We start from the raw sequence: 22,810 nt of genomic DNA, 5'->3' as shown, positions 1-22,810 counted from the left end.
AAGCAGCTGTTATTTCAACTGATAGAGAACATTTTAGAATTACTGAAAATATTCTTTAAAAAATCTAGGCCTAGGCCGGGCGCGGTGGCTCACGCCTGTAATCCTAGCACTCTGGGAGGCCGAGGCGGGTGGATCGCTCAAGGTCAGGAGTTCGAGACCAGCCTGAGCAAGAGCGAGACCCCGTCTCTACTAAAAATAGAAAGACATTATATGGACAACTAAAAATCTATATAGAAAAAATTAGCCGGGCATAGTGGCGTATGCCTGTAGTCCCAGCTACTCGGGAGGCTGAGGCAGTAGGATCGCTTAAGCCGAGGAGTCTGAGGTTGCTGTGAGCTAAGCTGATGCCACGGCACTCACTCTAGCCTGGGCAACAAAGTGAGACTCTGTCTCAACGAAAAAAAAAAAAAAAAAAAAAATCTAGGCCTACCATTTATTGACTATCTGACCAACCTTAAGTTACTTAGTCTCCTTGTCAGTTTTCTTATCTGTAAAATGGGGATGATGATAAATAGTACCTACCTTATAGAGTTACTAAAAGGATTAAATGCAATAAGGTATGCAAAGAGCATATAAATGCTTAATGAATGCTTACTATTATTATTAGGTATTATTGCTGTAACATTAGTCAAGAACATACCTGAATCAGCAAAGAGAAAAAGTTTAGCCTTAAAATCCCATTTATATATAGCTAGTACCATACTTCATTATATGAATACTGAGCTACACATATGTGTTGGGTCACTGAACGGTTGATAAAACTTTCTGATTAACTAAGGTCTGACTTCTACATAGCCTCATAGAACTCATGCTTTGAATTTGTACCTTCCCCAAATTATAAATTATTGTTGTTAAAACCTTTGAGTTTAAGCAGAACAATCAAAATCATCAATTTTAAATTCTCAGAGGCCAGGAATTGACTCTGTACATTTCTAAAAAAATGTAGAATCCAGAAATTCCTCTTGAGAATTTGAGAGGAAGTGCACGTGCTCCTCAATATACATCCCTCAGGCTGCTAGTAGCAGAGTCTCTGCCGCCTGATTAATCAGGCCATAGAGGCACCAGTTTACCTGAGCGACCACTAGTGCCCTACATAATCTTGATTTGGCCAAAACAGATCCAGCTTTGGTAGATTTTGTTTTGTGAGAAACAGTCCAGGCTCCATTGAGAATCCCAGCCTGAACTGATCATCTTTCACTCTCCTAAACTCTTAAAGTATATATTGCCTTTATTCACTCTTGACATAATGACAGATAATTGATCATATCTGTTGACTACTTAGCATGTACTAGGCACTGTGCCAGGTGTTTTATGTTCACTATCTCATAGGTTTAGAAATATCGATTAAATTTGTATAGTTTCATAGGCTGTTAACCCAACTAGGTTTGAGATGTTGAGGACAAGAACAATGTCTTGCACATCTTTATAAAAGTTATCTGAAATTAAGCACTTGGCTCATTTTTATTGATTCGCTTTAAGTTTATTAAGGCCTTGCAGAAAATGTTCTTCTTAAATATCGTCCATGTTTTTGATGCTTAGAAGGATGGGAATAAGGAGAGAAATGGCTTTAACTTGAGTAATCCCAGAAAGAACTGTTGAGAGAAGAGTTAATAGGCAATAGGTGTAAGTCTTGTCATCAGCTATACATTGGCTGATTTATGGGAGTGTCTGCTTAATGGATGGCACTAGGAATAAAATGAAAGGATCATGTGCTAGAATTCAGGTAGTTCACAATGTGGTTGAGGATTTTGGTCACATGGTTGTGAAGGCTTGTTCTAGGAGTCTATGGGCATAGATTATCAAAGCTTAAATATTAACACAATGGCTTCAAAACTTTGGTGTGCATCAGAATCACCTGGGGCTTATAAAATACAGATTGATGGACTGTACCCTCAGATTTTCTGATTCACTGGGTCTGGGATGAGGTTGAAAATTTGCATTTTTATCCAGTTCCCAAGTGATGCTGTTGCTGTTGCTCTGGAACTCACACTTTGAAAATTAGTTCCTTAAGAACATTTAAGTAAAACTAATTCCAAATAGGCATCAATATGTGAGATTAAAATCATTAAAATACCTGGACATTTAAATTTAAAACAGTCTTTTGTGGTGCATTGTGTAAAGGAAGATTATATCAATTTTATGTCAAGTTTATTGTGTCATATATTTTGTCCATGAATCTATTAATATTACTTGAGCTATCTTGGATTCTGGTGTTCATACAGTTTTACATGGGACTGAGTTGCAATGAGGAATTTTTTCTGCTGTTAGACTTTCAGAAGGATGAGAATCATTCTAAATTCTGCATTATATTAAAATACCACTAAATTTAGACCCTTATACAATTGACCTTTGCTTGTATTCTTTCTTTTGGTTAAATTTGTTTCCAACCCTAGTTTAAATCTTGCCTGTCAACCCAGTTCTGGTTTATGAAGTATTAAAAGTATGTGTGTATGTGTATATATGTATTAATGTGTATATATATATTTTTATTGAGATACATATATTACATAAAAAATTACCTATTTAAAGTGCAGAGTTCAGTGGTTTTTAGCATAGTCATAGAGTTGTGCAATCATCACTGCAACCCAATTTTAGAACATTTTTATTGTCTCAGAAACAAACCCTGTACCCATTGGTAGTCATTCCCCATTCCTCCTCTTTCATCCCCATTCCCATCCTGGGCAACCACTGTCTGTCTCTATAGATTTGCCTATTCTGGAGATTTCATGTAAATACAGTCATATAATATGTGGTCTTTTGTGGTTGGCTTCCATTTAGCATAATGTTTTCAAGATTCGTTTATGTTGTAACATGTAACATATGTCATGTAACATGTATTTCTTTTTAAATAGCTGGATAATTCACTGTATGGATTTACAACATTTTGTGTATCTATATGTCGATTGATAGGCGTTTGGATTGTTTTTACTTTTTTGGCTATTACGAGTAATGCTGCTTTGAACATTTGTGTGTAAGTTTTTGTTTAGAAATATCTTCTTATTTCTCTTGGGTAGATAACTAGGATGGAATTGCTGGGTCACATGGAAACTCTATGTGTAACATTTTGAGGAACTGCCAAACTGTTTTCCAAAGTAGCCGCACCATTTTACATTCCCACCAGGACTGTATGAGTTTCTAGTTTCTTCACATCCTCACTAACACTTACTATCTTTTTTCTGTCTTTTTGATTATAGATTATAGCCATCCTAGTGGATGTGAAGTGGTATCTCGTGGTTTTGATCTGCATTTCCTTAATGATTAATGATATTGAGCATGTTTTCATGTGCTTATTGGCCATTTGTATATCTTCTTTGGAGAAATATCTATTCAAGTCCTTGCCCATTTAAAAATTGATTTATGTGTCTTTTATTGTTCAATTATAAGAGTTCTTTATATATTCTGGATATAAGTCCCATATCAGATATAATATTTATAAATATTTTCTCCCATTCTATGGATTGTCTTTTTACTTTAATGATACTTGGTATCATTTGCAGCATAGAAGTTTTAAATTCTGATATTTTGATGAAGCTTTTTTTTTTTTTTATCAATAGAGCTTTTGGTGTTGTAGCTAAGAAACCATTGCCTATGCCAAGTTCATGAAGATTTACTCCTACATATTCATCTAATAGTTTTATAGTTTTAGCTCTTACATTTAGATTCGTGGTCCATTTTGAGTTACTTTTTGTAAATGGGGTGAGGTAGGAGTCCACCTACATTCTTTTGTATGGGGGCTATCTAGTTGTCCCAGTGCCATTTATTCTTTTCCATTGGGTTATGTGGACACCCTTGTCAAAATTAACTGATCATAAATTTAAGGGTTTTAGACTCTTAGTTCTGTTTCATTGATCTTAGTTTGATAAACATTTGTACTAGTATTTTTTGAATTTATTTCCAGAAGTGATTACATTTTCTATGTGAAATGTTTTTCTTTTTAGCTTTAAAAAAAGTTACTAGGCAGTAGAAATTACCAAATTAGATACAGTTATTTTTAAAAAAACACACTTGTAAGCTATTTTAGGCAGAAAGTTTTGAGGAATATAAGATTTCAGGCTTTTTGTGGTAGCTCTTTTTTTAGCATTCATTTTTGTTTGGCTTATTTAAAAATGATTAAAATTTGGATAATTGCTAGAAAAAAATTTACACATTTACATTGGCATTATTATGCAGGACAGAAAGTACTGAAAACAAATGTCTAAGAAGTGGCAAAATTCAAATGAGTATGAAGTTTACTTGTGTAAAGAGGCTGCATTCTGTTGTATCACTGCATTCTGAACACCAGTTTGTTGTTAAAAACTACAGGAGTAATATTTCTGAAAATATTGATGAGTCTTTATGACTCTTACAAATATATGTTGTCTGCACTCCTTTTCATCTTTTCAGAGGCTACATTGCTGCTTGATTTTTGTTTTCTTGCGGGGCAGAGAGCACATATTGTTCTTAGAAAGGCATTATTGGCTTATTATCATCTACCTGTTTTATGTGCATGTCACTAAACAAGGTTCCCCAAACTGCTTGTATTTTGCAAAAATGCATCTTTATGTGTTTGTGCCAGTGCTATAATTTCTTGTTATATTGCATATATGCAGGAACATATTTTAGATATCAGGCTGATGATTTTAACTCTTTTTTAGGAGTCTTTGTCTGAAGTGGAAGAAAAATACAAGAAAGCCATGGTTTCTAATGCACAGTTAGACAATGAGAAGAACAATTTGATCTATCAGGTAGACACACTCAAGGATGTTATTGAAGAACAGGAGGAACAGATGGCAGAATTTTACAGAGAAAATGAAGAAAAATCAAAGGTAATCGCTCATCTTGTATTTCATTATTCTCTTGGGTCAGAAAAGAAAAGCCTGCCATTTAAAAAGTGGTGGGATTGGTAGAAGATTGCAGCATACTTACTTGGGAATGATGTTTCAGTCAAAACTGAATGGTCCAAGGAAATTGACAGAATACCATAAGATATTAAGCCCTGAAATATTTTTCTGTTTTAATTTTTAAAAAAATTTATTTTCTTAAGGAAAAGTTCATATCCTCCTTTGGGTTTCTGAAAATAGAACAGAACTCAAGTTTAATCTTTATTTTCTATCTCTTAATTGGGACAATTACAGTGAACTAATTTCTTCCTGTTGTTGTAAGTGGCTGGGATTCCCACGAAGCTCCAAAGGCTCTCAATAAGATGGTTCATTTTTTTCTACAAGCTTCTAAATGGTTCAGAAGAACCCATTTTCTAAATAATTGTAGAGAAGTCTTTAACCTGTTATTTAAAAACAGCAGTGTGGGTCAGAAATTGACAAATGTTTTCTTTAGAGGTTCATAAGCTGTAATGTTAAAATGTACAAATGGAAAATAACAGCCACTGTCCAAAATCCAGATTTGCTCTTTGACAACTGCAGAAAACAAATTGGGTTGTTTTAAAAGCTTATTAGACTTAGACTTTTTAAAGTGTTGATGTCAGTCCAAGCAGAGGACAAACGGATATTATTGTCAGAAATGAGTTGCTACTTCATTGCCAAAATAAGAAAATCCAGAAAATAATTTAGGAAATGTGTATTGATAAATTGTTAGAAAAAACAATTTGAATTTGCACATCATAAAGGGAAAAAAGCTGTTTATATAACCTCTAAGGGGCCAGTATTATTACTGTAGTCTTTACAGGGATTTTTTTCCCTTGAGGACTAGAAATGCCCATTCCAATCTGTTTTAATCATGTTCAAAAAGTGTTAGGAAGTGTTTGCCAGGAGTTTGGGGGAGGGAGGAATGAATAGGCAGAACACAGAGGATTTTTAGGACAGTGATACTATTCAGTGTGATACTATAATGGTGGATATGTGTTATACATTTGTCCAAACCCATAAAATATACAACACTAGGAGTGAACCCTAATGTAAACTACGGACTTTGGGTGATAATGATATGTCAACGTAGGTTTATCAATTGAAACAAACGTACCACTCTGGTGTGGATTGTTGATAATAGGGGAGACTGTGAATTGGGGATGAGGTGGGGGTGTATATGGGGACACTCTGTAGTTTCCACTCAATCTTACGTGGACGTAAAAGTGCTCTAAAAATGAGGTATATTTTAAAAAAGGTTAGGATAAAAGGATTTGTGTTTAGATAGATGAAAAAGAGGCTTCTGGGTGTTTTTATATTGGCCCAGCAGTGGCCTATTGAAAAGTATGATTTGGTGGCAATAGGTGGTTTTCTCTTTGATTCTTCTTGTATCTCATGGGCCATTTTTGGAGATTCTGAGCCATCATACTTTACCTGGAGTTCTATGTACTCCTTTTTTGCTTTCTCACACATTTTTCATATCTATTTCTAGCTTTTTGTTTCTAGCAAATTAGAGGAAAATCTCATGCTTAAGGATTTATTGGTACTAAAATAAGTTATCTTTCCATCTTCTCAGATGTCCTCAAGCATTTTTAAAAATTAAAAAAAACCCTGTGATTAACTATTTTAACTTAATTTTTCCCTCCATCATTTTCTAAGATACAGAGATATCTTAGTATGCATAGAGTTTTTAAAAAATCTACTTTCAAACTAAATTTATAAGCTTTTCTAAATACTCTGGAAATCAGCTTCACATACTGTGATGCAGAAGGCTTTTTGATAGTATCTCTCTCTAACATACATTTACCCTGAACGCTTTTGTTCTAGACAGATACTGTCTCATGCAGTAGAATGTTCACATTCAAAGATAGACAAAGAGGCCAGGCACTCTGGTGTATTTCATTATAGCAGCAGATGGTGAGAGTAGAGAAGGACCATTCAATAACAATAATAATGATACGATATTAATAACATTTTCCAAAATGCCTTTAGTGCTTCCTGTTGGAATTATAATAACTGTATTTTAATATTGTCTCTATGACTACTTTGGGGACAGAGATTGAGAATGTCTTGAGTATATTATTCTCTTAATAGCTATTCATTTTAATAGGGAATTACCTTATCTGACATTTTTAAAATATGTTTTATTATGGATTTTAAACATACAAAACTGTAGACAGAAAATATGTTTTATTATGGATTTTAAACATACAAAACTGTAGACAGAAAATATATTTTATTGTGGATTTTAAACATACAAAAATGTAGACAGGGGAATGTAATGAACCCTCCTGAACCCATCACTTGCCTCCCAGTCACCATCAACCCATGGTCAGTTTCCCTCTGTTCACTTCCCCTACTCATAGTTTAAGCTAGTTCTAAGCATCCCGTATTTTAATACAGATTGTGATATGGCTCTCTAGGCAACAAGGACTCTCTCTTTTAGAAGCATAATCAAAAGACAATTTCATACCTGAAAATTAATAATAATTCCTACATACTACATATTCAATCATTAAAATTTCAGTAGTTTCAAAATGTCATAAATAATTTTTCTTTTTACATTAAGAAAGTAATCAGGATCCAGATAAGTTCCACACCTTGTTATTAGTTGATGTCTTTTAAGTCTCTTTTGATTTATAGGTTCCCTTTCATCTCTTTTTTTCTCCTTACAATTTATGTATTGAAGAAACTGGATTGCTTGTCCTAACCATTTCCCAGTCTTACAGATTTTCCTGCTTTCATCCCCATGGCATCTTTACCATGTTCCCTTTTCCTCTGTAATCCCTATAAATAGATGGTTAGGTGTAGAGGCTCAATCAAATGTAACCTCAGCTTTTTGGCAAGTCTACTTCCTAGGTGGTGCAGTTTTACCTTCCTTCAGGGGCCCAGTTGTGGCTGTCTCTTTGTGATGCTTTAGCTGGCTGCTTAGATCCTTTCGTTGATTAGGGGCTGCAAAATGGCATATTTTGATTTTATCATTATGGATTGATTTATTTAATCTTATGGAAATATTTTGAACAGTTTTATTGAAATAGTCTCATACTATACAGTTCATCCATTTAAAGTATACAGTTCAGTGGTTTTTAGTTTATTCACAAAGATGTATAACCATCATCACAGTCACTTTTAGAATATTTTCATTACCTCAAAAAGAAACTGTATACCCCTAAGCCTTTTAGCTGTCATCTTCCTATTCCCCAACCCCCTCAGCCCGAAGTAACCACTGATCTACTTTTTGTCTCTGTGGAGTTCCCTGTCCTAGACTTCCGTATGAATGGAACCAAGTCTTTTGTGACTGGCTTTTTTTTACTTCGCGAAATGTTTTTAAGGTTTATCCATGTTGTACCATATATCAAAACTTCATTCCTTCTGATGGTCTGTTATTCCATTGTATGGATATGCCACATTTTGTTCATCTCTTTGTGTGCTGATGGACATTTTGGTTGTTTCTACTTTTTGGCTGTTAGGAATAATGCTGCTGTTAACATTTGTGTATAGTTTTTTTGCATGGAGATGTTTTTCTTTCTCTTAAGTGTATACTTGGGAGTGGAATTGTGGAATGACTGGTTCATATGGTAACAATGTTTAACTATTGAAGAATGTCAGACCATTTTCTAAAGCGTCTGCATCATTTTACATTCTCACTAGCAGTGTATGTGGGTTCAGATTTCTCTAAATCCTCCCCAACACTTGTTATTATCTGACTCTTTTATTCTTGTCATCCTAATGGGTGTGGTTTTGATTTGCTTTTCTCTGGTGACTAATGCTTTTGAGCATATTTTCATGGGCTTATCGGCTATTTGTATATCTTCCATAGAGAAATGTCTATTTGGATCCTTTGCTCATTTTTAAATTAGATTATTTGTCTTTTTATTGAGTTGTAAGAGTTATTTCTATATTCTATATCTTTTATTGGATATATGATTTGCAAATATTTTCTCCCTTTCTATGGATTGTCTTTTTACTTTCCTATGCTTTATTTGTTAGCTTAAGTCCATCTTTAAAGAGAAACATCTTTGTCTCTTTATTATTCAGATGAGACAGTTTATATAGCAAAGGTGAGGTAAAAGCTTGATTCTTTGCCTTTATTTATGCATTTTCAAAATACAGGACTGGTTGTTTAGCATTTTTTCCTAGTGACCAAATACTTTCTTTTTAAAATACCATTATGAAGTCATGAATTCAAGCATTTGATATTTTCAATGCATTGCAGCTTTTATTCTTTTTGATGCTTAAATTGTCCCACCTTTAGCTAATGTGAATCTCTTCAGGTTGAGTGCTAAGTATTTTTGATGAGTCTAATTGTCTTGCTAGCTTCTGTGCTTTCTGCTAGAAGATGTTCCAGTCTCATCTTGTGCATTTCTGCCCCATACTTGGAATCAGCCATTTGTCCAAGGAGCCCTAGTTGTCTTTTAGTAGAGCAGTATAGGTGCTTATTGCCACCAAGTTGGTCACTATTTTTAGGACTTTTCAGAGGATATATCTGGGAAATATGTGTGTGGGGATTTTTTGTTTGTTTTTTAACAACAAAATATATTATGAGTTCATGCTGATAGTTCCAATTCATATTCGGGGTGTTAGTGTTTTTACTTAACATCTTTGTCTTACATCTGTATCTACTTTTTCCCACACTACAAATCCTAGTTTCAAAGTCACTGGGGAATGATAGTAATTATGGTGTATTCTATTCTTATTGCTTTATCCCACATCACCGAGAATAGCAATACCAATGCTAACACCAACAATATAATTACTGAGAATAGTTAAAAGTTTGTTATTTTGTTTTGTTTGGCTGTTATTTTTGCCACTAGACTGTGTGTAGCTAAACTATTGTTTTTAGAAGCTACTTCAAATAGTTTCTCTGTGCTTATGCTACTAACTGGATATATAGTTAGATTCACTGCATTTTATTTTCAGTATTTAGGAATTTTTAAATTTTTTATTTTTATGATTTTTAATTGTGGTTAAAAAAACACATACCATAAAATTTACCATCTTAACCATTTTAAGGTGTGCAATTCAGTAGTGTTAAATATATTCACATTGTTGTGCATCAGATATCCAGAATGTTTTCATCTTACAAAACTTAAACTTTATACCCATTAAACAATTGCTCATTTCTTTTTGTCCCCAGCGCTTGGCAACCACCATTTTACTTTCTGTCTCTGTGAATTCAACTACTCCATGTACCTCATATAAGTAGAGTCATATAATTTGTTTTTTTGTGACTGGCTTATTTCACTTAGCATAATGTCTTTAAGCCTCATCCATGTTGTAGACAGTGACAAGAGTTCCTTACTTTTTAAGGTTGAATAATGTTCCACTGTATATATACTACATTTGGTTTATCCATTCATCCGTTGATGGCCACTTGGGTTGTTTCCACTAGGAATTGCTTTTAAAATTTAATTTTGTTTTACAATTCTGTAAAATAGTTGCATAGATCTTAAGTCAGATCAACAAAGAAAACATATTTGAAGAAGTTAATCTATCTTTTGTCATTCATCCATATTTCCCATTTCCTTTAGGGAATTTTTAAATTTAATGGCTTATATATTTTTTAACCTAAGAAGATATATTAGCAATTTTTAATCTAATGTGACCATTCAAAATATATATACAAATATATGTATTTGTAACCCACCTTTCTTAGAAAAATGGTAGCATACTATAAATGCTATTCTGCACCTTGATTTTTATCACCTTGTGAATGTAGTATAGAGAAACCTTCCTTATTCTTTTTCACCACTGCATAGCTATTTCATTGTGTGGATGTACTACACTTTATTCTACCACTTACCTATTAATGGACGTTAAAGTTGTTTGTGTGCTTTGCTGTTAAAAAATAGTCCTGCAAAAATAACATACTGCATAGGACTTTTTGTTATTTTTGCCAATGTATCTATGATAAAGAGTCATTCTTAAGAATGGGGGTTCTGGATCGAAAGGTATGTAGTTTTGCAAGATACTGTCAAATTCCCCTTTGTAAGCATTAAACCATTTTGCATTCCCACCAAAATGTATGAGAGGTCCTGTTTCCTTCCCCATAGTTCTTTCCCGGAATATATTGTCAAATATTTGAACTTTTACTAGTATTTTGGTAGCACATATGGTTTTAGTTTGCATTTCCTTTAATATGAGCATCTTTTCATATCGAGAGCTATTTCTTTTTCTGTAAACTGTCCAATTCTTCAGCATGTTTTTCTGTTCAGTTAATGCTTTTTTTCTTTCTAATTTTAGTGGTTCTCTATATGGGGAGATAGTAACCCTTTGCCTGTGATGTAAATTGTAACTTTTTTTTGTACTTTGTCATTTGTCTTTTTACTCTGCTTGCCATTCAAAAGTTTTAATTTTTATGTAGTCTAATTCATTGTTCCTTTCTCCTTACCACTTGTGGAATTTTGAGGCATTTTTTAGTTAAAGTTTCCCCTACTGCTTGGTTATTTTTCTTTTAGTGCCTGTATAGTTTGTTCTGCCTTCCCTTGTCTTCCCTTTCCTGTTCCTCCTTCCATTCCCTGCCTTTTCTCATGTACACTTCTGATCCATTTGGAATTTTTGTCCTGGTCTATAGTGTAAAGTATGGTTCCAATTTTATCTTTTTCCAAATGAATATCCAGTTATCCCAACATCACTAATTTAAAAGACTATCCTTTCTTTGAGTTGAGATGCTCTTTTTGTTATTGGTGTTTAGTATATTTATATATCTAATTGGATTTATTTCTGAATTTTCTATTCTGCTCCATTGGTCTATATTCATGTTCCATTACAACATTGTTTTAATTACAGAGGCTTTATAATATGTCTTAATATCTAATAAGGCTACCTTCTTTTTCAGTATGTTTTTTTCTGGCTAGTTTTTCTTTCAAATAAACTTTGTAATCAACTTGTCTGGCTCTGATGAGAAAAAACTTGATGGCATTTTTATACATTCATTTGGGGAGAACTGGCATTTTTATGATGTTGAGGCTTTTTATCCAAGAAGATGGTATGCCTTTCCATTTGTTAATCCTACTTTTCTTTCGTGAATTTTTTATGTAATTTCTTTCATACAGATCTTTGATTTATCTTGTAAGTTTATATGTGTGTTTAATATTGATTTTGATACTGTGTTTATTCTTTTGGATTTTGTTATCTATGAAGGTTATTGAATTTTATATGTTAATTCTATACCCTATTATTATACTAAATTATCTCATCTTTTATAGTAATTTGCCATTGATTAGTTTGAGTTTTCTAGAGATAGAATCATATGAGATGAAAATTTAGACTTTTCTGAATCTTTCCATAGAGGTTACAATTTTTCTAGGTTACTAGGAATCAGCAGTTCGGACACGTTTTCAAGGCCATACTCGGCCTTGATATTGTATGTGTTTGCACTGGTTGTGTGCCATGACCTGTGTAAATGATATTATTTGTTTTATAACAGGAGTTAGAAAGGCAGAAACATATGTGTAGCGTGTTGCAACATAAGATGGATGAACTTAAAGAAGGTCTTCGGCAAAGAGATGAACTTATTGAGGTATGTACATGAACTGTGGAAATACTTAACTTTGAAAAAAATGAGTTGGATGGGATGAGGGTGTGTGTGTGTTAGGAGGAGAGGAGGTTAAAATGCTACAAAGAGTTTACTTGTTTCTTTATATTGTACTCTAAAATTTTACAAACATGAAACATAAAGGCAAGCTTAAAAATTAATACTATGAACCCTGTAAACATTCCCCTTTTTAATAGCAGAAGTTTTTGTAATTGTCTTTATTCCTAAGCACACTCTTTTCTAATGACATCTTAGGAAGTGGGAAAAGGAAAAATTATAGAGTGACGTTATTCTTTGGAACCTAGTGAATGCCATCTTTTGGGGCATGATTCTTGGGGAATAAGAAGTTTGATCTTCGCTCAAGTAGATACATTTCTGAGGTGGCTCAATGAAAACGAAGAAATTGTCAGGATGTTTCACATACAAAAAGGTGAAGGTTGGCTAGTGAGGAGGTTCAAGTTTTTGCTCTGGCAGTGAAGGAACCCTGTGTGCCACATTGTTGACAACATCTTAGGAGTGGGACGGATCATAGTCTATCAAGAACTTTTTGAAAGCATTTATCATCCTTGGGGACCTACTACCTTGCTTTCATCTTTGTTATTCTCCCACCCCACCGCCCCCTGCTTCCATGTTTTCAGGTATTCATCTCTGTTATTATTTAAATGTGGTTTTCCCTCTTGAGGTGGAGGTTTTTCATAAGTATGGAACTAAGTTTGAGGGGGATCCTGCCCACTATCTAGGTGTGGTTATCAGAGGCATCTAATGCTAATTTAGTATTAGATATCAGGAAGGGTAGCTGTTAATGATACCAGGGGAGATACCTAACTTCACCCAACTCATCCACATTCCTGGCTACTCAGACCTCAGCCTCTCTTTTTCCCCTCCCTCTTTCCCTCTTTCCTCTCAGACTTGCCTCACTTAATCTCTCTCCCTGTAAGTGACTTAAAAAAACGTTTAATAGAGGAAAAGAAATGACTATTTTTCTATTTGAGGATTGGTGTTATTTTTCATCAGTCTTAAGAATAATTGAATTGAACATACTCAGAATTTGTGGATTTTAAATACAGGTACAGATAACCCTTTGGATCTATCAGATTACATGTGACATTAATTTTCTTAGTTTTTCTCTATATATGGTAGGAAGCATATTATCCAAATTGTGTATCCTAATGATATTTAAAAATAATGTGAAATCCTTTCTCTTATTGTCCTTTTATATTTTTGTGTCAATAGGCCAACCACTTATTTCTTTTTCTAGTTTAGATATATACTTTCCCCCTTTAAGTTTCAAAAGAATAATAAAACTGCTTGAGGCCTGCTTCTTAGAGTCAGTAGCTTAAATTAGGATTGGTTAACTGTTCTAGTTTTTTATTGTAATTGCATTTAAAAAGAATTATAATGCTTGATTTCTATATTTGTCACTGTGGCTTCTCTAAAAGCCCAGGATGCTGGGTACACAAACTTTAAAAACTTCAGTTTTAGGTGTTTTTTATTTTATTTTTTGTTTTTTGAGACAGTCTCACTCTGTCACCTCGGCAGGAGTACAGTTGTGTCATCACAGCTCAATGCAGCCTCAAACTCCTGGGCTCAAGTGATCCTCCTGCTTCAGCCTCCTGAATAACTAGGACTACAGGTGTAGGCCACCACGCCAGCTAAATTTTGTATTTTTTGTAGAGATGGGGTCTTTCTGTGTTGCCCAGGCTTGGATGTGTTTTGTGTTTAGAATTAACATCTTTTAGATATTAGTATCTGTGGTTATACATACCTGAAAAACCTTAAATATGACAAATAATGCCTTTTGGTCTTTAGAATTGAGAATTGCATTGTCAAGTAGATAATGTATGAGTGGGGAAAGTAGGAGATGATAATTTGCCAATAATGCATAAGAGGAAAACCTATTAATTGTAAGAGGGTATAAATTAGGCATCCATTGCCTAGTTGAAAGAGTCATTTAAGAATTGCTTAATGTTAAATTCTAGTTTTTCTAAAAACCGATGTTTCCTTTATAATTGGTGATGTTCTTGCTAACATAGATGCCGGTAACAGAAGTTCAAAATCATCAGTTCTGTTTAAAAAAATAAAATTCAAAACTACTGCTTGTTCTTTATGATAAAGGACCATTTGTTCATAGCAAACCTAAATTTCCCTCTCCAGAAATGCAAGTTGTCGTTTGAAAAAAAGGCAGTTATCCAAGGAAGACACATATGGAGCTGTATGTACACAGAAACCGTAGCTGGCTTGCAGCCACATAGCTCTGGTTGGGACAGTTATTCCCAGTTCTCTTGCTTACTTGTGTAGGGGCAAACCAATCAGAATCACTTGCCAAGACTCTGAAGTCATCTTTCCTTTTAAAAAACAAACCGCTTTTGCTTTTCCTGTTCATCATAGACTTTCCCCTTTTAAGTTTCTTTATCAGCTTTATTTTTGTTTCTTCCCTCTAACTCCCTCCCTTTTTTCTTTCTGTTCTTTTATTACTTCTCTTCCCCTCTTCCTCTGCAGGAGAATCAGCGCATGCAGCAGAAACTAGACACCATGACAAAAGAGGTGTTTGACCTCCAGGAGACACTTCTTTGGAAAGATAAAAAAATTGGGGTATGAGATGAAATTGGGCTTTGGTTAGAAGTTCATTGATGAGGAATAGAACAAAATTGAATTTAACTTAGAGATTCCTTAAAAAAAAAAACCCTGTCCTTTTGATTATTCCCGATCATTTATACAATGTGAAATATGAATAAACAGGAGACAGAGAGACTTCCATGGGAAAACCTGATACTATGCCTGGAAAAAACTCTTCTTTCCAGCCGACACGGGGCTTGTGCAACATGCAAATAGGAACTTTTAAAGGAAATTTCTCTTTATTCCCCAAGGATTCTTATCCAGAAGCAGCCACAGGCATTTAATTCAAACTCTGTGGTTAATTTGATATCCGTACATTACAAGAATTTGGAGTGGGGGTGGGGAAAGGCTATTAGCATCCTGTAAATCCTTGGTGAATAAAATAGGATGAGATTAAAATCAGTTTAATTACGGAAGTGGATAGGAATGTAAGACTTTCCAAAGTCACCATCTCTAATTATAATCCCAGAATTCCCCAAAGCAGGGGCCCAGATAAGGAAAAAGCCTTCATTGCTTTTTTTGCTAAGCTCTGCAGGTAGATTCCAAGAACATGGAGGCTAGACAAATTCCCACCAGTTCATCCCATGTGGCCTTTGATTGGCAATGCCATCGCCTGGCATGAGCTGTCTGTTCTGCAGGAGGGTAACCATTAGCCGTAGCTGACAGAGGCTTACCTTGTCAGGGAAGGGCTATGGCAGAGGAAACGGAACAAGTGAGAAAAGTCTTGTTCTGCTTGAGGTTAGGTGGGATAGGGGAAAGTTGGCAGAGACCCCCTAGAGCACCTGTGAGAGATATGCGTGGATATGAGACCCTCTGGATCCTACCTCCGTTGTTAGGAGCATTCTGAAGCCCAGCCTGCAGTCAGCAGTATCCAGTCCTGTCCGTCAATCACTCCAAGGACCCATCCTCTCCTTAATAAATGCATGGAAAGACCATATTGCTTTTTAAGAGTTCGTAGACCAAAACTTTAAAGAACGGAAGCTACTTCTATAGATACTTTTCTGATGTTTAAATTACTGAGGTTTTGAAATTCCACCCAAACCTAGAAAAGCCTTCTGGGGGATAAATCAACATCTTTGTTAGGCGTTTTAAAATTGTGATTGTGAACTAATGATTTTATTTAAATTTTTACTTGGGTTATTTAAAATGAGATGTTGAAAAAAATGTGTGGCACAAAGTAGGTAATTTGTAAATATTAGTTAAAATTTGGTCACTATCTACAATGGGCTTCTTTTAGTACCATATGTAATTTTCTTTTGCACAGATCTGTTGGTCCCAGATTTATAATTTGTATAATTGTCTTAGTATTTTAAAGTGATTATCTTGGACTAACCATAGAAAAACCCCAAACCTCACAGTCCAGTGAAATAGCTATTCAAAACAAAACAATTTTTTTTTGTTACCAAAAAGGTATGCTGATGGTTAAGATATAAATTATTTGGCTTTTTAAGTGTCTTGGCATTTACTGCATGAGTGAGTGAGTGTCTGTTCTGTGTGCTATACAATAATGTGTTCCTTTGACTTTTTAAAATTAAACTTTTTTTATTTTGAGAAAATTTTAGATTCACATGCAGTTGTGAGAAATAATACAGAGATCTTATATACCTTTTACCCAGTGTTTGCCAAATTTAACATCTTGCAAAACTATGATATAATATCACAACCAGGATATTGACCTTGATACAATCAAAATACAGAACATTTCCATCACCATAAGGTATCAGTCCTCTTGCCCTGTTATAGCTGTATCTACTACCACCGCACCCTCTCTCCCAAGCTCTGGGAACCGCTAATCTGTTCTCCATTTCTATAATTTTGCCATTTCAAGAATGTTATATAAATGGAATCACATAGCATATGACCTTTTGGAATTAGCTTTTTTCACTCAGTATAAGTCTCTTGTGAATAATGCTGCTGTGAACATAAGACTACAAATATCTCTTCAAGACCCTGCTTTCAGTTGTTTTGGGTATATAGTCAGAAACAGAATTGCTGGATTGTATAGTAATTCTGTTTAATTTCTTTAAGGAACAGCCATACTGTTTTCTATAGTGGCTGTACCATTTTACATTCCCATCAGTAGTGCACAAGGGTTCCAGTTCCTCCGTGTCCTCGCCGACACTTGTTACTTTCTTTTTTATTGATAGTAGCTATCCTAATGCATGTTTGGTGGCCTTCCCTTGACTTTTAAAAGACACATTTTCAGTATGGTCAGTGACTACCTAATGCATCACTTGTCCCTAACTTAATTTTCAAGATTTAAATTTAGTAACTTAACGAAGAACATTATTCCTAGGTTAAAGTTCAGCTTTCTTTAGTTCTTCCTTCCCTAGTGGTCTTGCTTCCAGCTCCACTGCAGTTCTGAGCCCCAAGAGCCCATGTATAGAATAGGTGCATATGAAGAACATGTATATTTTAAAGCTCAGCATAAACTCAATCCCATTCTGACTAAAGATATTTGTGCCCCAGTGTACTTATATGGAGAATTAACCTGTTGCCCAAAAGTTCTGCCCATTATACATATCCTTTTGGCTTCTTGATGCTAGAATTTGAGGTTAGGTCAAGGATAAAGAATTACTTCAATCTCCACAAGCATGTACTTTTTACCCTAAAATAAAATCCACTGTAGGGGCCATTGTTGCATGCAAACACAAGGGTGGCGGTTATATGGTCAGGTAATACAGAGGATTTCAGATCCAGCGGGAATACAGTTGATCCAATTATAAGGTATTTTAGTAGTGTTCAAACTTTGTGGTAAAATGGGCGAATTTACAGGATATATTTTATTTTCCCATCTATAATTATGGGAAGATGAAATTAAAAAGTACAAAAGTAAAAATAAAATCCAGTGCTGCAACATGTGGAAGAGGAGCAAATGTCATGTACTAGCATTTGCTAGAATTCCTAGTTCCAAATTGGTCTGTTCCTAAGAGGTATTCAGTGGTGTTGTGTATATGGAGCATGTTGTGACAGTGATCATTTACTCAGTTCTGTGTGGTGATGCATGGCATAACTATGCACAGAAATACCAATAACCAAAAATATCTAACCCAGTAGAGACTGAAGTGACTTTCAACAGATGGGAAAGTACTGCTGTACGTTGTTCTTTAATGTTTTATTTGTTATTAATGTAATGGAGTGTGAATACTAGCTTGAAGCATTATAGTAAATGCCTTATGGTGCTAGAAACCCAAATTATCAATTTGTAGGCAGATTTGAGACCCATCATATAGTGTGAGTGTAAATTGTTGAAAGGAAGTTAGATATTGTCATTGAAGTTTGGGTAAGTGAAGAATAGGACTTGCCCTGTGGACTGCTCTCCCAACATCGTCTGGGATAACAATAAGGGAATATAATGTGGCCTCATAGGGCTGTGATGTAAAAAAAAAAAACACAACTATGCAACAGCTTTGAACCACAAAGAACTGGACTCATTTTCTGACTTTGCCACTGTGACTTTGGGAAAAAAGGTAAACTCTTTGAGCCTCAATTTTCTGATCTGTAAAATGGGGATGATACAAGTACATTACAAGATATGGAAGGTAGAAATTTCATATATGAAATAATATAGAAGGGAGAGATTATACGTATATAAAATAGTGCCTGCCATATAATTTGTACTATGCAAATGTTAGTTGCTATCATCCCAGTAAATAAGTAATAAATTTGCTTATTCTCAATTTGGTTGCAGAATAGGATTATAATGATTTTAAAAATTGCCCAGCTATTCAGCTATCAGTAACTAAGCAGGTAGTTGTCCCACTTCTGAATCCAATAAACTGAGAGGAAAGTATCCATTATAGTTTAACTTCTTAGACTAATGGGAATGCTGGCAGAATACTTTAAATATATGAACAAATATGTGGAGAAAGGCTTTTTCAAACAGGCCAGCTCTCAGGTTCCTGCGTAGACTACTCAATTTGGGTGTGTTATTTTATTACATAATTACAGCAGATTTGATTTGTCACTGATGACCAAAGTATGTTCCTCCTACTGCACTGTCCTCAGCTCTGACAGTTGTGAGATTCAGGAAATGGCAGGGAATTTACAAATGAAAACCTAACCTGATTTTCCTGAATCTTCTGTTAATATTAGGCGCTGCCTGCAGTGCTTTGCCCTCAGTACTCCTTGAAGCCCACGGGGTGGGTGCTATTATCCCTTCTGTTTTTCAGATGAGGAAACTGAGGCATAGGATAAGTACATGCCAGGACCCGAAGCTTGATTCTGAGTGTTCTATATTGTTACCCCTCCATACATGGGCTGTATTTATCTTGTCAGTATTTTATTTCTGTTTTTTTCACATTCTGAAAGTGTATCAGAAAACCAAATGAGTCTTAATTGTATTTAATTAAATTGACAGAAATAGATCCTTGAGAATCCTTTTGGAAATTATTTTGAATTAAGTGGTATTTGAGTATTTTGCCAAACTACTTGGAGAACAATCATACAGCTAATATTTAATTAAAATCTTATGTTTACTAGTTATTTTTAATTTCTAAAAAAAAAAATCACATATTCTTGAATAAACTTTTAGTTAAACATGTAATGTGTTTTTTTTTGTTGTTGTTGTTATTGTTGTTCACCAAATGAAAATATACTGAGGAAGTTAGTAAGGAAAATTTTATTTTACTATTGCTGGTGTCCTCATCTTTCTTTTCCTGTTGTTTTCATTGACTGGAAAAGAAAGATTTGTTTCCCTGCTTGATGTGATAAGCATGTTTTGCTGAATTTATGCATGAGAACCAGTTTCTATTAAAAGTCTCTTTTGGAGATATATTAATATGATACATCCATATAACCTTGTATTTCCTTCTACGTCTGACTGCTCGTTTCCAGTCTTTTGACTGCTTCCTTGCTTTTTATGTCTTTATGTTTGCTTTATTGAATTAGGAACTTCTCTGCTACCTTTCACCTGCTCTTTTTCTGTGCCATTCTTTCCCTTGCTACCCTGCCTAAAACCAGGCCCTAGAGAAACAAAAAGAATACATTGCCTGCCTTAGGAATGAGCGAGATTTGCTCAGAGAGGAGCTGGCTGCCCTGCGGGAGACAGTGAAGACGGGAGAGGTATGTTAGCACTAGCCCGGAGCTCAGGTCCGTCACTGCTTTACTCTGTCTTCCTTCCTTTCATCCTGCCATCTTTCTGGCCTGAGCACAGACTACAATGTTTATTCCCTAATCCAGATTTGGTAGGTTTGAGTCATTTCCTCCACAGAGCTATAGTCCATGTAACTAATTCTAATCAGGCTTTGCCTGTGGCAAACATGCATTGTTGCAGAGTTTACCTCACAGAGTTTACTGCTTCTGTGTGAGCCATCTTTTGTGATGGTGAGTTTTTTTCTTCCCCACAGAAACATGGCTTAGTTATAATCCCCGATGGCACTCCCAATGGGGATGTCAGTCATGAACCAGTGGTTGGAGCCATCACTGTTGTGTCTCAGGAAGCTGCTCAGGTCTTGGAGTCAGCAGGAGAAGGGCCACTAGGTAAGACACTGGTTGCTATGTTGACTTGGATTAATGGTGCCCTGTTGGGCTTTCTGCTTTTTCATATCCCAGGTTGGAAAACAAAAACAACGTAAGGGCTGTCTGAGACTTAAGCAGATCTTTTACAGGGAGAATCTGGGCACACTGTGTTCAGACATCCTTGACCTTGGCAAAGCAGCATCTGGGTCATGTAAGGCAGTAAGTGCAACTCTAAGGCTGCTGGGCGGAAGCACCGTGGGTACATACACTGCCTTTCCACTTAACTGCCAGCTTTCTGCAAAGAGATGGTCCAGTATACCTGTCCTAGGGAAGCAGTGGGCTGGCAGGGGCTTTCGGAGGATGTTTTAAAGTTTCTTATTTCTGGAACATCTGGTTTTATGTTCTACTACTTATCTCAGGGTTCTGTAGCTCTTTGCCACCACATTGATTAAAGGCAAGAAACAGATGACCAAGACCACGGAGCAGGTCTTCTAAGCCTCTTAAAATCTAAGCCTCTTAAATTTAACTCTTTGAGAAACTAATGAGCCCTCTCTCCAAGAAACCACAAAGGTGCCATCCATTGCCCCTTCTAAGAATCTACTCGAGAGGAAGAAAAATGCAGAGATAGATACTGTATCCTCAGCTCACTTTTATTTTTTAAAAAACGTTTTTTCCTTTTCATCTTGTTTTCATATATGCATAGGTTTCCTAGAGGAGTGCGAGATACTGTAAGAGTGAAGCAAACTGAAAAACATTTTAAAAGTTAGTAAGTAAGCACATTCTGTAATGTGCAGAATTCCAGAAATGTAATTGTAGAGCACTTCGATAAAGCAGGATGCTAGGTGAGCGAGAGAGAAGAGCTGAGAATGAAATGAGTATATGGCTGTGAGCAGCCCAGGGTGTTTCCTGGGCCTGTTTGGAAGGTGGTGAAGAAACCAGAATTTATATTTGGCTTTGACCCTAGTTGGTTTTAGGGGGTGGTTGGCCAGGTGTCAGCTGCTGCTTTAATTGAGCTGCAGATATCTCCTCACTGCCACCTTGAGAAGCAGCAAACCTCTCCACAAGCTGGAGTGAGCCCTAATGATCCTGCTGTCAAGCCTCAGATTCACCCTTGGCTTCGCACATCTTAGAGTGGGTTCCCTTCCCTCCCCTCACTAGCTTCTGTGGGACTTTGCTGCTTCCAGCATTGTACTCCTCTCTTTTCTTCGCTCCAGCTCTCCCTCCCCCCCAGTCTCACTCTTACCCCCTGTCTTTTTTCACATATTTCCATCTCTCCTGCTAAGGGCTAACCTGTGGGAGCAGCCTTGGCATTTGAGTTGTCTGCCTGCTGGTGAAAACTTGCGTATTTTTGAAACAAGGAAATTATTTCCTTTGTACTTAAGTGGAAAAATGACTGTTTTTCTGTTTGTTTTTGAGACAGAGTCTCACTCTGTTGCCGTGAGTAGAGTGCCGTGGCGTCAGCCTAGCTCACAGCAACCTCAAACTCCTGGGCTCAAGTGATCCTCCTGCCTCAGCCTCCCAAGTAGCTGGGACTATAGGCACACACCATGATGCCTGGCTAATTTTTCTATTTTTAGTAGAGACAGGGTATCGCCCTTGCTCAGGCTGGTCTGGAACTCCTGAGCTCAAGCGATCCTCCCGCCTTGGCCTCCCAAAGTGTTAGCATTATCGGCATGCCACCATGCCCTGGCCAAATCACTGCTTTTTTAAGCAAATGTATTTGATGCCCTGGTAAGTAATCACTTGTATGGAAATAACTATTGGATAATTAAGAACTTTTCCGTAATACTGTTAAAGCCTTTATTTCTTTTGATATTCAGAGCTGTAAGTAATGTAAGTTATCAGATAATGTTTTCTGTTTGTGAGTTTGAAGAGTTTTTAAATTGTTTATATATTGCATCATCACATGTAGTTTTAAACATTTTTGATTTGTTTTAGATGTACGGCTACGAAATCTTGCTGGAGAAAAGGAAGAGCTGCTATCACAGGTGAAGGCATTTTTCTCATTGGGAGATAATATTAACTTTAACTAAGTTACATGCTAAAATGATAGCAAACTAAAATGTTCATTAGAAAGTTATGTGCTTATTTCAAATACCAGTACTTAAGTGAGATTTGAAGGATAAAAACATAATTCATATTTTTGCCTCTTTGTAGTTCCCTGTTCTCTTAAGAAATTTTTTAGGACACATAGTTTAAGGAATCTAGTTCTACAAAGCTTCTTATGAAGACAGCAGTCCCTTGGGACTTTTTCTTTTTTGAGATAGGGTCTTGCTATGTTGCTCAGGCTGGCCTTGAACCCTGGGCTCAAGAGATCTTTCTACCTCAGCCTTCCAAATAGCTGGGACTACAGGTATGT

General features: G+C 35.7%; 1 protein-coding gene across 11 annotated transcripts in view; it reads left to right on the top strand.

The window, feature by feature from the left end:
* LRRFIP2 (LRR binding FLII interacting protein 2) overlaps positions 1–22,810 on the top strand; it is a 115,224-nt gene that overhangs the window by 86,711 nt on the left and 5,703 nt on the right. For 5 of the 11 annotated variants that reach the window (XM_069475517.1, XM_069475515.1, XM_069475512.1 and 2 more), the window contains 5 exons: positions 4,635–4,805; positions 12,268–12,360; positions 19,954–20,055; positions 20,340–20,472; positions 22,390–22,439. In XM_069475517.1, the coding sequence (XP_069331618.1) occupies positions 4,635–4,805; positions 12,268–12,360; positions 19,954–20,055; positions 20,340–20,472; positions 22,390–22,439 (549 nt within the window). Of the gene's footprint in view, positions 1–4,634; positions 4,806–12,267; positions 12,361–14,874; positions 14,968–19,953; positions 20,056–20,339; positions 20,473–22,389; positions 22,440–22,810 lie in introns of all 11 variants that reach the window. The other 6 variants (XM_069475514.1, XM_069475513.1, XM_069475509.1 and 3 more) reach the window with 3 other exon arrangements.

This window comes from Eulemur rufifrons, chromosome 7 (assembly GCF_041146395.1).
Source record: "Eulemur rufifrons isolate Redbay chromosome 7, OSU_ERuf_1, whole genome shotgun sequence".
In the NCBI taxonomy this organism is placed as follows: domain Eukaryota; kingdom Metazoa; phylum Chordata; class Mammalia; order Primates; family Lemuridae; genus Eulemur; species Eulemur rufifrons.
Note: the sequence above shows the minus strand (reverse complement) of the source record. Positions and strands in the feature narration are given on the sequence as shown.